Source organism: Phycodurus eques, chromosome 5, assembly GCF_024500275.1.
Source record: "Phycodurus eques isolate BA_2022a chromosome 5, UOR_Pequ_1.1, whole genome shotgun sequence".
NCBI lineage: Eukaryota > Metazoa > Chordata > Actinopteri > Syngnathiformes > Syngnathidae > Phycodurus > Phycodurus eques.
The window spans coordinates 22,793,223-22,809,144 of NC_084529.1; the positions used below are offsets into that span (position 1 = coordinate 22,793,223).

At 40.4% G+C, this 15,922-nt stretch overlaps 1 protein-coding gene across 10 annotated transcripts; it reads left to right on the plus strand.

Moving 5' to 3' along the window:
- Positions 1 to 1,929: 1,929 nt before the first annotated feature.
- tpm1 (tropomyosin 1 (alpha)) lies at positions 1,930 to 15,073 on the plus strand. 10 transcript variants are annotated; one of them, XM_061678123.1, is made up of 10 exons: positions 1,930 to 2,200; positions 2,465 to 2,590; positions 2,759 to 2,884; positions 8,148 to 8,281; positions 8,362 to 8,479; positions 9,348 to 9,418; positions 10,654 to 10,729; positions 10,932 to 10,994; positions 11,080 to 11,149; positions 11,845 to 13,126. In XM_061678123.1, the coding sequence occupies exons 1-10, from the start codon at positions 2,087 to 2,089 to the stop codon at positions 11,925 to 11,927; spliced, it is 981 nt and encodes a 326-aa protein (XP_061534107.1). In that variant the 5' UTR covers positions 1,930 to 2,086; the 3' UTR covers positions 11,928 to 13,126. The 10 variants fall into 10 exon arrangements, with proteins under 10 accessions (XP_061534107.1, XP_061534099.1, XP_061534102.1 ...); XM_061678122.1 differs by lacking the exon at positions 11,845 to 13,126 and adding an exon at positions 14,330 to 15,073 and having other exon boundaries at positions 1,935 to 2,200; XM_061678117.1 differs by lacking the exon at positions 2,759 to 2,884 and having other exon boundaries at positions 1,935 to 2,200; positions 11,845 to 11,923; positions 12,485 to 13,126.
- Positions 15,074 to 15,922: the final 849 nt, after the last annotated feature.

A 15,922-nucleotide genomic window follows, 5' to 3' on the forward strand; every position in this document is an offset into this window, starting at 1 on the left:
GTACAGTATTTAAAAATAATTTTACCACATGCATGTCCAATCGAATTAAAGCCAATGCAAGAATTACCAGATAATGATGCCTTTAAGATCATAACTCTCAGTTTTATGATAAATTCTAATCTGTTTTTAGGGGTTCAGTTTAGTTTATTATGAAATGAAAATTAGAAATAATTGAGAGTAGTGACAAAACAAATCACAATTAATATGCCTGAAAAGGAATATGACAAAGTAAACCTTAGTACACTGCATCATAGTGTCAGCTGTTTCTAATAATTTGGCTACCTTATTAAACTATACTACAGGATGTTCTTCCAAACTTTTTAGCCCTACAGTGTATTGGGAAAGATGGTGTGACTCAAAAACACAAAAAATATATATATATTATGCATTACTGTAACACTGACATTTAAATAAATGATAAGGACACAAAATGGCTGCAAACTAAACAGTGGCTATACTGTCAGAAACAAGAGTAGAAATCTTACCAAGCAAACTACATCAGCGCATTTGGTTTTGTTTTCTTTCCTCCTTTCGTGGAAAGTTGAAGTATATTCGTAGCGTTGCAGACAAGCAGAGTTCTTTTGGGATGACCGAACCGTTTGCATCTGGAAGGCTACTTTATTAATATTAGTGTATAAGTTTAGACACAAGTGAAGTTAATTTATTACAATAAACCAAAAACTGGTGAGCAATAAACTAGCTTGCAACATTTTATATACATTTTTAAATTGAAGACCCAATAAAAAACAAACTAAGCTTGGGACAAAATATTCGAAAACAGGTCTAAGTGAGGGCGGCACGGTGTACTAGTAGTTTGTGCATCAGCCTCCGAGTTCTGAGGTTGGGGATTTGAATCCGTGCTCTGACCTTTGCTCATCCCGTGCTTGCGTGAATTTTCTCCAGGTACGCCGGCTTCCTCCCACATTTCAAAAACATGCATGTTAGGTTCATTGAAGACTAAAAATGTCCTTACGTGTGAATGTGAGTGTGAACAGTTGTATGTATATATGTGGCCTGTGATTGGCTGGCAACCAGTCCAGGGTGTACCCGCCTCTCACCCAAAGTCAGGTGGCATAGGCCCCAGCACACCCACAACCCTAGTGACAATAAACGGAATAGAAGATGGATGGATGGTCATTTTAGTGACCTACCAACACAATGATCAACATTGTAAAACTAATATCCCAGTGTTACACAAAAGTGAGAATTATAATCTTTGTAAAGACGTCCTTTCTTGCATTGGACCTCAATAGATCTGTGCAGATGCCCAGATGGTGTGGCTAATGTTAAAAAAGCCAATTCAACTCAAGGCTTGGTGGCTATTTGAGGTGTGTCCGCTTGAGTCAAACACACAACACATCACCAGATTACAACGATGATTTCCTGTTGGTCAGGTGAACTCCTAATCGTCAAACTGAACAAACGTCCGGAGGGTGGGCTTGGTTCCGCTGCCGTCTCAGACGGCCATTGAATGAAGCTCCCCTCCCAGGTGGAGCCACCCACCCAAACACACACACACACACATGTGCCCGCAGACTGTATCTTTTTAAAAGCCTGCTGCAACTGCCTGTGGTCCAAAAGTCAGAGGGAGGAATAACTGTGGAATCAGAAATACGAGTGAAAAAAGGATCAGTTTTGGATGAGCAATAGAAAAAGAATCTCCTTCATACAATACAGTTAGTTTATACTCAGAGTAAACTGGAAGAGCTGCTCCTTCGTCTTCATCCTCCGTGCACATTAAGTGGCTTCACTTACATTAGCATCAGCAAGCCTTGTTCCCCTCATCCCATATAAAGACGTGTAAAAGTCAAATGTTTAGGGGGAGACGAATCAGCGAGTAGACCCTCGCAAGACATCCAGGCAGCCTCATATGCCTCCTCCCACCCAAAAAAAGTATTGGATATCTCAAGGAATCTGCAGGCCCCCCCTCTTCTAAGTACATATTTGTGAGGGCACAGGGAGGCAGAGCCTGCACTCCAGCTCCACGTTCACTGAGGCACACACGGCCCCAGCTCCTGCTCTCGCCTCCTGCTAACTTTTCTACTTTTTCTTTTACGGACCCTTTCCGTGTTGGCAATAAGCAGCCATGGACGCCATCAAGAAGAAGATGCAGATGCTCAAGCTCGACAAGGAGAACGCCTTGGACAGAGCTGAGCAGGCCGAGTCGGACAAGAAGGCGGCGGAGGACAGAAGCAAGCAGGTCGGCCCAAGTTTTTTTCTTCATGGTAAAACTCCTAGATAGATAGATAGATAGATAGATAGATAGATAGATAGATAGATAGATAGATAGATAGATAGATAGATAGATAGATAGATAGATAGATAGATAGATAGATAGATAGATAGATAGATAGATAGATAGATAGATAGATAGATAGATAGATAGATAGATAGATAGATAGATAGAAATATGTTGGGTTTTTTTCTTGTTTAACTGGCTTGTCTTTGATACGCATGTGTGTAGTTAGAGGACGAAATAAGAGAGTTGGAAAAGAAAATGCGTATTACTGAGGACGAGAGAGATAAAGTGTTTGAGGAGTTCCAAACTGCGGAGGAGAAACTTCTGAGCGCCGAGGAAGTCGCTACCAAGGTATCTGTTCCTCACCTGCGCCAACTTTCTTAACCTTGCTGTCTCTCTCTTTCTCCTGTCCTGTCCTCTCCTGTTCTCTGTGTGTCTTTTGTATCTGTGTATATATGTGTTCCGCCACCACCACTCCCCCCCCCCCCCCCCCCCCCCAACAAATGAAATGGGCCTCAGCTTGAGGATGACTTGGCAGCTCTGCAGAAGAAGCTGAAGGGAACTGAGGATGAGCTAGACAAGTACTCTGAGGCTCTTAAAGATGCCCAGGAGAAACTTGAGCTGGCTGAGAAGAAAGCCACTGATGTAAGTAAAGACATGAGGGATGCACCAGGGTACCTTCGCACTCCCCCTTTACCCTTTCTTCTTCTCTTATCACTGCACCTTCATTGTCATTTTACTTTCATCTTGGGATGACCTCCACATCCCAAAACGTGTATATTTCTGATCATACACTGTCACAAGCCTTCAAAAATACTGGTTTTACACTCTTGACCTCAACATCTAGGCTACGATTTGGCCCTAAAAAGTCAAAACTGTTACCTGGGAGATTTTAATTGAACCTTATTAAGTACATCAATGTAGATGATCTTACAGTTGTCTTACAGTGCTCAGTTCTCCACGTCAGAGTTTCTCACACCTTGGGTTACAGATCACATTTTGTTTTTTCATAATATAAGAATATCTGCAGTCTACTTTATCATTAGTTTATGTTCACCATAGATCTATGGCATAGCAATACATGATGTATTTCCATAAGTTTGAGTCGGAACCAAATTTCTACTTCGAGACTTAAACTGAAAAAAAATGGGAAGCCTTGTTCTATATTTTGCTACATGCGCAATCATTTACAAGTCAGCCCAGAGAAAGTCACACATCAGTATACATGACATCCACACCACATCTATTTTCAATATGGACACACGATAGCAGTCCTATTATATTTTGCACACGAATGCTCTTCGTTTTATATGTCGCTGCCTGCTGAGGGATTTTTTTTTCCAAAGTGCAAATCATGTCAGTCTTCCCACGAACGCAGAGAGCCAGCGGAGTGGATATATATAGCCTACTTCTTTATATGGTCAACATTGAGCTGCAGGCTCCCTGCTTAGCAAAGGGGGGGAAAAAGCAGTTCCTCACAATGTGCCAGCAGCACAATTTGGCCAAATAAAGCCGGAGCTGGAAAAGATGTCGATCGAAAGAAATTACATCTTTGCGGATATACAGTATGTGTCTGTATATGTGCTGTACAAATACTGCATGGCAGCCATGTACTTTTTGGCATGTAAAGGTCGCGGCCCACTCAAGACGGAGTCATTTAGTCCTCGTTATGTTTTTTTTTTACATACAATCACGTAAACCATAATGATACAGCATCTATTGTATCGCTAGCGGGAGAAGTAAATAATAATTTTTGCTTATTTTTATGCATACTCAAAAAATATATACATTAATTCATCCATCCATTTTCTATAGCGCGTATCCTCATTAGGGTGACGGGCGGCTGAGCTGGAGCCTATCCCAGCTGACACTGGGTGAGAAGGCAGGGTACACCCTGGACTGGTCGCCAGCCAATTGCAGGGCACATACAAAACAAACACCCATTAGCATTTACATTCAAACCAACGGATAATTAAGAGTCTTCAGTTACAAATGTTTAGAGTTTAACTAATTGTATAACTGACAAATATGTTTAAAATTGTTTTGGGCTTGGGGTCACAAGTTTTTTTAAATTATTATTATTATTAATTATTAATTATTTACAGACTTGTTTAGAAACACCCTATTGCGAGCCCAATGTGTAATGCTCCAGGTAAACCGACAGGGAGCACTAAAGTCACGTTAATTTCTGTGCCCGTTGATTTGTGCTCATTCAAAGGGCGTGTACGTCACTAAAGGCTAATTCTCGTTGTATGCATTTCATTTTCGTGTGACAAATAATCTAGCTGTTAATGTGAAAGGGAAATACAGTAATTTCGCGCTGATTTGACAGCTAGGCTGCATGTAGTGACAATGACGAAACGTCACCTGGGAAGCATCAGCAACCAGCAGCCGTATTGGTGCGAGATACTGCCAGAGTTGTTATCGATACGATACCGGGTGCTAAGACACAGGGATCCGTATCGAGAATTGTATATCGATTCCGATATTTTTGGAATAACTATCGTTTATTCGTCGTGGAACTGCTGACTTTATATGAATGTTCACTTTCCTTTGGATGTTTAATTAATGAAAAATAAGGAAAGGATTTTGGAAAAAAAAAATTGTTCACTTGCTATAGTGCAGTAGTTCTCAAACTTGTTAGACCAAAAAACACTTTAAAAAAACTTTCCAAGTACCACCATCATAACCAACTTGAAAATACAGTGGTAGGCATGAGCAGGCACATGCACAGACATTTTTGGGGACGGGTGCTCAAGCCAAAGAAAAGGGCACCCATCACTAAAATTATTCATACAATTGAGGGGGGAAAACAGTTGCATGTATTATATATAGCAACATATGTATTTATTTCTGTTACCACAATCAACACAGTCAATAATAGAGCTATTAACAAAGGAGGTGAAGGGAAGCTACAATGGATATAAAAAGTCAACACACCCCTGTTCAAATGACAAGTTTTTGGAAGGAGAAGGAATTGGGCTGGGGACAAGGCGGGAACATTCGATTCTCCTAAGAACTCACGCAAATGCCCCTCAGATTTCAAAACACTTTGGGTAATATTGATGACAAAGAGCGTATGTATTTGTTTTGTTTAGTTTTTTAAAATATTGATGAAGAAAAAAAAGGTCACAGTAAAAAGGGCACTTTTTTTCATCCAGGTCAAAAGGGCAGGTGCTTGAGCACCACCGAGTGGCTATGTGTGCACACACATGCTATGTGTGCCTCAAAAATGAGGCAGAGGTTTTTTTCCTCAATATTATTGTAAGCCACTGTAAAATTACGCATGATATTAACAGCAACACTGGGTTAAAATACAGGGGAAAATATAGGATACAAAAAAACAATATAATAATGAAATTAAAATGTACTGCACATAAGTTGCATTCAAATTTCACTCAAATAATTTCACTCACACAGGGCACATATAAACAAATAACCATTCGCGCACACATTCACACCTAAGGGCAATTCAGAGTCTGCAATCAACCTACCAGTTCTACTCTAAAAAACCCACGCAGACACGGGGAGAACATGCAAACTCCACACAGGCGGGGCTGGCATTTGAACCCCGGTCCTCAGAACTGCGAGGCAGATGTGCTAACCATTTTTTCACCGCGCTGCCCATCTTGCACATTTTAATTAAAATTTTAATTTAAAAGCCCACACACCGCTCATGGTACCCGTACTGCACTTTGAAAATCACTGCATGCTGTAGTGTAACTATAGCAAGTATACAGTATCCCTTTCACAGTTAACACGTAACTGTCTTGATATCTTATGTATTTATATTTAAATCAAATCTGAGCTACTGCGGTACGTTTGTTGAAATTAAGTTACATGTATTCCTTCTCAGAACACGTGTTCAGTATGAAGTATCGCTCTCGGGACAAGGACCGTCGAAGTCAACCTCACGTCGGTATCGACGTTATCGATATTTGTATCGATCCCGCCCAGCACTTGCAGCCAGTGCTGGGAGAGAATCACCGAGAATGGCAGGAACCACGTCGGTGGAGGCTGTCAAACGAAAGATTCGATCTTTGCAAGACCAGGCGGACTGCGCGGGGGACAGGGCCGAAAGATTACACCGCGAGTTGAACGAGCAGCGCCATGCCAGAGAGGAAGTAAGACCGAAATGTTTGGAGCCGCTGGTGCTTTATTGATGGCGGTCGTCGTGGCCACGCGGGATGCCGCGCGCGTACGCACGCGACTTCACCTGCTACGTTTTGGATTTCACGCTCAACTCGGAGGCAGTGAGCGCCGATGACGAGACGTCGTCGTGCTCTTTGAAGGCATTACTCGAGAATTTCCTGCAAGCAGGAAGCTCAGAGCAAAAGTCACCGTGCGGGTGACAGATGTCTCTTGACGTGCCCATATATGGCCAACGCACAGCAACGCATTGATTTTTTTTAATTTTTTTATTTTAATTTCTATTTCTCCCCCAACCTTGAATTCGAAGGAGAGCAAATCCCTTTAGACGCTCAGGGGCTTCTAATACTGTCTGAGGCCAAGCCAGGCTCAGTCTAATATGGCTTTATCTCCTTTGTCTGTCGACTTGTTCCCAGTTTAGCCGCACACTGTGTCGTGCTGCGACTTCCTCGTTCTGCTTTAGTACTGGAGATGAACTCAAAGTCTTAAAACACGGCTGTCAAACCCAGATCCACCCACGCCGCTTCATTTGATGTGGCCCACTTAAGCGAAATCAACTGTGTCTACTTCATGTTTCTTGTTTTAAACGGATTTGCTCTTTTCATTGCATTTCAAAATCTTGACACAAATTGCAATTTTTCTTCACTTGAACCACTTTTACAAGCATTTAGTTTCACCAAATCCCTTCTTAACATAAACTGGACAAACGTTGTACACTCAAAATATTTGCTTGCCACTTCTGATTTCCAATGAAATTGGTTGTTAAAATATGCACTGTAATGGTATGATCAGGTGACTATCCATTTATTATGGTTTTCACATTCGCAAGGGCCTTCAGAAGCAAACCATAACTGGAATGTGGCCCACAAAGTTACAGGCACAGGAAAACACTGTTAAAACACAAATAAAAAAAGTTTTGGTTTGAGTAATGTGGTAGGACAAATGACATTAATCCATTAAAAAAAAAAAAAAACATGAAATATGCATTGCATGGGAATAGTTCTGTGAATCACTTATACATATACCAGAAATTACAGGAAAACAGATGATCGTACAGGGAACCAAACAAAATGCCACTCTTCCTGTTACAAATGATCCCACAACACTCCCTCAGATCCCAGTGACAATTAATGTTTGATTTCTTAAAGTCATGTTCTTTTGTTTCTGGGCAGAATGTTTTCAAATCTGTGCAATAGCCTTTGATAGCCTGTCTTGCATTAGAACCCTCAAAAGCTTTTTTGGGACCTTCTGCTTTTGTATATTCATACAACAGAATAAACGTTTTGTGTTCCGATTTCACATCAAGGAAATGTATGCATAAATTGAGACAAGATAATCATTATTTCAGTGTATATGTACTTTTTGCAATTTTTTTTGTTTGGCAGTGTGACATGAGATAATGTAACATATGTGCCCTAATTGGCTGATGCGTCCGTAGAGAATATACAAAAAGGTTACCCTTGAGATCCATATTAAGTAATATGGGGTACATTAGTGTGCTTTGTACATAAAGGACACCTTGCAGATTTACTACTTTGGCGTCATCTTGGATTAGTCCATGCAGCATTCAAAAAGCAGAACAAGTAAGCTCTCTAAGGAAGTCCTTCCCCAACGGGTTGCGCAAACAACCAAACTGCTTGAATAAACAATCATGCCTATAGTACTTTGGGCTGACATGTAAGCATAGGGTTTAATGTAATTTAATGTTTGTGTAAAAGAGAGAAAAAAAAAAAAAAAAGACTTATTTTTCTTCTCTTAGGCTGAGAGCGATGTGGCCTCCCTCAACAGACGCATCCAGCTGGTTGAGGAGGAGTTGGACCGTGCTCAGGAGCGTCTGGCCACTGCTCTGACCAAGCTGGAGGAGGCAGAGAAGGCTGCCGATGAGAGCGAGAGGTACGTTCTGGTACAGGTAATGGCACCTGGGTTCCGTATGTTAGTACCTCTCCTTATGTCCTTTGGCTGTGTCCTCACAGAGGCATGAAGGTAATTGAGAACAGGGCCATGAAGGATGAGGAGAAGATGGAGATCCAGGAGATCCAGCTCAAGGAGGCCAAGCACATCGCTGAGGAGGCTGACCGCAAATACGAGGAGGTGAGTTTTACACCCGTTTCAAACAAACCGGCCAATCAGAATCAATAATTTGAAGTGAACGAGTCATTTTTTAACCAGTGTAGTTTTGAAGCCTAATTGTGCTACTGTAAAAAATATATAATCAAGTGTTGAAATATTAGATGTTTTTATATTACATTTAGAAAGCAGAAAATGTGCAGTCGTTCACTTTTGAGTTGTTCCAATGATTAGAAAAAATATTGACTCATCGATTGATTTTTGTAGTATTTTACATTTATACTATTAACTTAAGTTGTTCGAAAATATGACGGAAAGTATGTTTTCCCTCAATTATTTTTATTTAACACATAATATCCCAACATTTGTAACAAGACATTGTTAACTGCCTTGCTTAAACTACAAAAAAACTGGATTGTGGAAGAAAAGCACCAAAACCCGAGGCTGAGAACTAAACCACATCTCATTCAAACTCAAGTTTAAATTTTTTTTTGTTTTTTTTTCAGTATATCAACATCTAACAGCAGCCTAGTGACCCATAGCTAACAACACTGGTAGTTGAGGGGATGCTGAGAGGCTAACTTTGCTCGGCTCAGGAACCTCTCTGTGTTGGAAACATATACTGTATGCTATTGACATACAGTATTTACAACAGACTTTATTATTTTAGTTCTTGTGATTTCCACACAAGCTCCTTTCGTCAGGCCATCATTTTTGCAAATCTCTTGCTCCTTAGTAGTGAGCTCCCTTTTTTGCTACATAAAGTAGTTTCAAGAAATTGTGGTTTTGACCAATCAAAAAGAAGCAAATGTATATTTTAGATCATGTGCAGTATTGCCACTTATAGTCCTTCACTGTGCTGTTGTAACACTTCACTGTGCTGCCCCTAAAGGTGGCACGTAAACTCGTCATCATTGAGAGTGACCTCGAGCGTACAGAGGAGCGTGCTGAGCTGTCAGAAAGGTAAGATTCACAACAACATCGCCCACCCTCCCCGGGGACTGCACGCCAGCAGTCACCTTTGACGCCCAAAAAGTATCTCTTTATATAAATACACGCCCGGCCTGTTTGAACATGACGCCTTGTGTTCTGACTGTATGTGCCGATCATTTGCATTTGCTCTCCCCGGCTTGAATGGCTGCGGCTTGCAAACGATTGCCACTCACAGACACTGCCGAAGGATGGACGATGAGCTAAGAGTTGTGGAGCAAAGCATGAAATCACTAAACTCCTCAGTCAGACAGGTACTCTGAGCCAAAACTAACGTACTGTACATACTTGGTTTTTTTTTTTCATTCAAGTCACTCATGCTGTCATTCAGCAGAAAGAATGAACCCTCTGCTTTGCTTGCTGTGCTCGCGGTCCTGCTTTATGCTTTTTTACATTGTGCATTACAGTTAAACCCCATAATATTCATTAAGTGACCAAATTTGGAGTAGCGGTGAATTTTAATTTGCCAAGTGTGTATCTTTTCAAACAACAAAATGGCAACAGAAGTTGCGTCGTGAGATATGTTTATTATATTGTCATTTTCATTTACAATTCTAATTCGCCAAACACAAATTCACTTTAACCCAAAATGTGGCCACTTAATCATTTCACGGTTAACTGTCAGTCTTTCTCTGGACCTTAAAGCCATGTTTTCCAACAAGCAAAACTATTTGGTTTGATACCCTTAGTCACAATTTAAAGTAAAAAAAAAAAAGCTGAAACAATTGCATCATATGGCTTTTTGGCACCCTTATCATGTGGGTACCAAGAGAAGGGGGCCAAGTGAAACACACTGAAGTTCTTTGACTGGTCAACAGGAATTGTCACCTCTATGGGAAAGTGTAAACAAAACATATACCATACAAACTTGTTTTTTGTCTGAACTGCTTGGTGGAAGAATGGCTTAACATTGCAGGGACTGTGCCATGTCACTGTCACTCACATTATAAAACTACACCTCCTGTACAAATCTAATCTGCTACTATTTGATCATGCAATCACCTCCACATTCCTGCTCTGTTTAATTTACTTGGGGTTCCTTACTGATTTAATCCCTGTAGTTCTTACTGATCTTGTTTCCTCTCTCCCCCCCGCTTGTCCCTTTTGTTTCTTTCCTTCCACCTGTTTGACGTCTGGTTCTGTCCATCGTTGTTGTTGCTTCCTCCCTGTCTGTTCCCTCTCCTTGCACCTGTGTCAAACAAAACCAGCAAATGCTCTGAGCTGGAGGAAGAGTTGAAAACTGTGACCAACAACCTGAAATCACTGGAGGCCCAGGCTGACAAGGTAAGCAGCCCATACGGGCGACTGCATGCTGACAAAGCCCCTCCCGGTCTCCTTGATGGGGAGGCAGAAGAGCTCGAGAACCGGATGTTTGTTTCCTTTTGCGATACTTTCTGTAGTCCTGTACTAGATTTGACGGCTTAATTATTGGACAGCCGACTCTGTCACCGATTGTTTGACTTTTGTTGTTATTTGTGACCCACAGTATTCACAGAAGGAGGACAAATACGAAGAGGAGATCAAGGTCCTCACCGACAAGCTGAAGGAGGCGAGTTTCACAGCGCAATGTTTGAGATCAGGATCATGCAGCGTCACTGTATTAGTGCTCTTACATCTATATTTCTTCTGCACAGGCTGAGACCCGTGCCGAGTTCGCTGAGAGATCAGTAGCCAAGCTTGAGAAGACCATTGATGACCTGGAGGGTACGTTTGTTCTCCACATATGATTATTAATATTTCAAGTCATTGTATTTTTTTGCTTCACTCTGGATTTCATGTCTTCAGTTGCCACAAATTAGGATTTAGGCAGCAAACTAGTCAGGCCTGATTTTTCACGTCCCCTGCTGGTTGCTCCTGAGCAGTCAGTTGGCTTCACAATAGGGACAACAGCATTACTGAATTGACAAGAATGTTGTGACCAGTCTAGGGTGTACCCTGCCTCTCGCCCAAAGTCAGCTCGGCTAGGCTCCAGCACGCCCGCGACCCTAGTGAGGATAAGTGGTACGGAAAAAGGATGGTTTACTTCAACACGAGACTGAAAGGAAAGACGGAGTCTAATGCTACCAGTTAAATCCTCATCCGACACCCGTCCCTAACCGTAATACATTTCTAGCACATAACTTTAGTCCTTATCGAGTCTAATTAGACATTCCAAGTAGGAAAAAGTCACAAGGCAGGTGGCGGTTAAACATTTTTTTGTGCATGCCGCACAGGACTTTGCACTCATTTGTACTGCCCTTTCATTCCTGTCATTTTTTGGTGTAATTTTGTTTTCTTCTTTCCTCTCTTTTTCTGTTTCAATCTCTCCCCTTTGAATTGTCTTCACCGCCTTTTCATGTCACCTTTGCCCCCCTACTCCCGTCACTGCACTTCACCCTGCGCCCGTGGCCCACCAATAGATGAGTTGTATTCCCAGAAACTGAAGTACAAAGCCATCAGCGAGGAGCTGGACCACGCCCTCAATGACATGACTTCCATGTAAATGTTCCACCTGCCGTGCCTCTTGTGTTTTTCAGTTATTACGGGTACTACACCTTGTAGCAGTCCCCTCAGGATGCTCTGTTATTACGCACATTGTTTTACTCAGGTGGTCTTAAACAATGTCTGTCTTGTGTGAGCATTCTCTTGCAACTCCCTGTGGGCTCCTCTTTCATTTAACTTGACCATTTCACCATTGTATCAGTGAGATTAGACCGTGTAAAGAGGAATGGTGTAAGGTAATGCATGTCACATGAAGCAGCATGCACTGTTTTGTTTTGTTTTTTTTGTTCTACTTGTTGGACCTTTTGTAGTGGCATCCTGAGACACGCATGCAAATCAATTGAGGGATTCACTCACCGTAGCCCCGAGGCTTTCCTCTTTTGAGTGATCATCTTCTAATATGTCCTGCTGTGTCCTCATTGAAACCCCCTCCCCCTCATTTGCTCTTTTTTTTGTCCCATTTCAATGGGCTCTGTGGTGTGGCTCCTGTTGATGTGGTTCTTTAAAGAGCCGACCTTCCCCCTTCATTCACTGTACTTCTTCTCTCCCCCCTCACAGATAAATTGTTTACATCTCATCAAAGACGCCTCCTTCCGGCAGAGTGGCATCTGTCTGCTCTCTCCAACCTTCCCTCCATCTTCCCTTCCCTCCCCAACTGTGCTATTCCTGTCCTCGTGTTTGTTCTCATCCTTATGTCAAAGTCCATCCCATCTCTTGTACAGAATCCTAAAATCTTTCTGCGTTGTGTAAAAAGAATAAACCTCATCCCTTCCATGTACGCTGTATCTCTTTACTCTGTCCCCTTTCCCTATTTATTTCCAGTCAAACCTAGAAGCCTTTCTGTTTGTTCTGTCTTTTACTTTTCTTTAAAAATCTCGGCAATACTTTTCCTTGCTTTCATTGTTTTAGCCGTGGAGAAGGTGGCACACACATACCGAAATAAAAGCGGAGCCAATTTAGCTTCTCTTGTAGCAGTCGAGACTTTTCAAAATCAAGTACTGGAACAGGGAATCTTACTTTGGGTGTTTTGAGGACAGGAGGATTGGGATTGGACTGTGATCAGGAAGAGTATGGTTAAGTAGTGAGACGATGGAGAACATCTGGTTGGATGAAAGAGACTTGAGAAGCTTTGTGCACATCTCTGTTGGAATATTATGATGTGGGCATTGTATGTTACGCAGCATTTCAATAAATGTACAATCTAAATGCTTTGAGTGTTTTGATGAATTCCCATAAATTACGTGAACGAGTATGTGAACAGTGCAACAGTGGCGCCTTTAAAATGTCACACTAAGCCGAAGACCATGATTAAACTATTTAGTGATAGTTTAGCTGGTTAACATCTAAACTATTCTAATTTTAGTTCGAGTACATAGGTTAAATCTGATCCTTAAGTTTCCATGCTATAACACAGCAGTCTCCCGGTTAAAATACTGTATTCCTGGTTAAAGAATTTCCAGAATTTGCAAATAAAATGAAATGGTCTATACATGTTACGGATGTAGAGGAATAGTAATGTTTTTTTTGTTGGGGGGGTTCACAGTCCAGTACAGTATTTTTAAAAAAAAAATAGAATAAAAAAGGTGAATTATTCACATATTTTTACAGTAATGCAAAAATAAAACAGTTGCTGAGAAACAAACAAAAAAACATTCACATTCAACAAAACTCATTTTCTTTATTAAGTGGCCAACTTTTGAGTGACAGTAAATGTTTATTTGTTCTCTGATATCGTTTAGCTGTGAATGTTACCCAAAGAAAATTGTATAATTCAATAGCATTTGTTTTTATTCCTTTCAACTTTTATTCTTAAATGTATATTGCCACTTTGTTGTCATTCCTTACAAGCTAAACATTGAACCATTCACAAATACAAATTAACCAATTCAAAATTTGGGCACTTCATGGATAATTCCGGGCTTAAATGTAAATACATTTTAATGATTTAATCATGTTATTATTGAGGCCATCGAAATGTTTTCAACATCCTGACCATCTGTTCTCACAGAGGTAGGCTGCCAGTAGACTTTGTACTTTTGATTTTGTCTCCTTCGCCTGTGTTTTGACTGCAACGATGCTCTACCAGAATAGCAGCCATGTCACTAATAAACTACGTGTGGCCTTGAATAGGAAATATGTTTTACATATTAATGACTATTAATGATAATAATTTGACACATTAGGATTTTTTTTTTTTTAATCAGCGTTCCATAGTTTTGCCAGTGTGCTCTAATCGGTTTGAATAACAATGTTGACTGTGGGAATGATTTCTCACAAGTTTTTGTTTTTGTTTCGTGAAGAACTGGTTAAACATTTAACAGGCTTGATAATTAACACCAACCGGCTGACTGTCTCATAATCACTGGTGTGCAACTAATACTGGCTTTTTCAATTTCCCATTAGAAAAACTTGCCCATGCTAAAGAGGAGAACCTCGACATGCACCAGATGTTGGACCAGACTCTAATGGAACTGAATAATTTGTGAAAGCACAGTCTAACCCTGACATGCACTGTGGTTTGGCTTTTTTGTACTTGCACCTTTGCAACCCTATAAACCTGTACCTTTCCCATGGTGCAGCTCAAACAGCCAGATGCTATTTTTATTGCACCGTCCGGCCTTCAGTGGAACTCAAACGAGGAGCTAAGGGAAGTAAAACTTAACCATTCCTTCTGATGTAGCCCAAAGTCAGAAGCATGTTTGTTTATGCAAGCCAGTTTTTATACTGTAACAATATATTTTCCTTGGATGGAATTACAGATGACTTTGGTTGCAAAGATTGTTGTGTTTTGGTTTTTTTACATCTGCGATGACAGTTACATTCTATTTCACCTTAAGTTTTGCACAAACCAAAGGACAAAGTGGAGAAATTTAGCATGTAAACCTCACAATAATGCCTTTTTTGCATTCTGTATGAAAGACTGCCAGCACACCTATTTTGAAATTTCAGTATATAAACTGGTGCTAGTTTATTCATGTTTAGGCTTGTAATGGTTTGTAACATCCAGTCCTAATTGTTTTCGTCTGTAAGGTTTTAAACATCTGGTTGTGCATTGTTTTAGCATCTTTAATGTAGATGTTTCAAATGTTTATCTATTTGAAATGTAAAAAAAAAATTGAATTAAATTAAAGCACGTTTTGAAAGCTTTGTCATTGTATTGTTATGTATGTATTGTGTTGCATGCATTACACCACAGCGATTTGTGGTGGATGTATAGACTTAGAGTTGGCATGAATTTTGATACGTATCAGTAAAACTTGACGTACAATACAACGCACAGGCATATTTAAATGTATTAGACAAGTGCTACTCAAAGTGCGCTACAGGTACCACTAGTGGTATGTGGGCTTCCTCTAGTGGTACGTGGAAAAAGTCACTGAATTAAATACCAATGAAATAAAATCAAACAGAATGAATGAATGTATCAACATGCCAATAAAAATAAAGGGAATTACAAATTAGTTATATTTAACTTTTAAGTGCAATACAATTTAATATTCAAGAAATGTTAAAATATATGTGTAAATCTTTTATGTACAATACATTTTCATTGACTCGTTTGTGTACTGTTTTTCTATATTTAAGTGCAGTGTCAATGTTCAAACTGCACGTTTCACTGACGTAGAATAATATTAAATATGGAATGTATGTATGTGTGTTTTAGAAATAAAACCCTTGTTTTTTTTTGTCAACACTTGCGCCTCCAACACTACTGAATTTTAATGTTAGTCAATATGGTGGTATACTTGGGGTAGTACTCGGTGTTAACGTTTGAGGACCATGTAGTAGTGAGTATATTGCTCAATTTTGAGTGAGACTATCGTGATGTATTGGTTTGCTATTGTATGAATTACTGCGGTTGTAGTTTGGAACCACCTTCGTAGCCTTGAATTGATCGTTGACTTATCTGGCTTTGACTTGTATGATGATTGTCCTTCCAGGCTTGTGCTTGTGATGAAGCGTTATGTGAGTGAGTGAGCGGACGTGTACTGCTGA

Bases quoted from the DNA above. Each gene is read 5' to 3' on its own strand.
- tpm1 (XM_061678123.1), top strand. From the start codon at position 2,087: ATGGACGCCATCAAGAAGAAGATGCAGATGCTCAAGCTCGACAAGGAG. The intron at 8,480-9,347 runs GTGAGTTTTACA...CTGCCCCTAAAG, and splicing joins CTGACCGCAAATACGAGGAG to GTGGCACGTAAACTCGTCAT. The intron at 9,419-10,653 runs GTAAGATTCACA...AAACAAAACCAG, and splicing joins CGTGCTGAGCTGTCAGAAAG to CAAATGCTCTGAGCTGGAGG.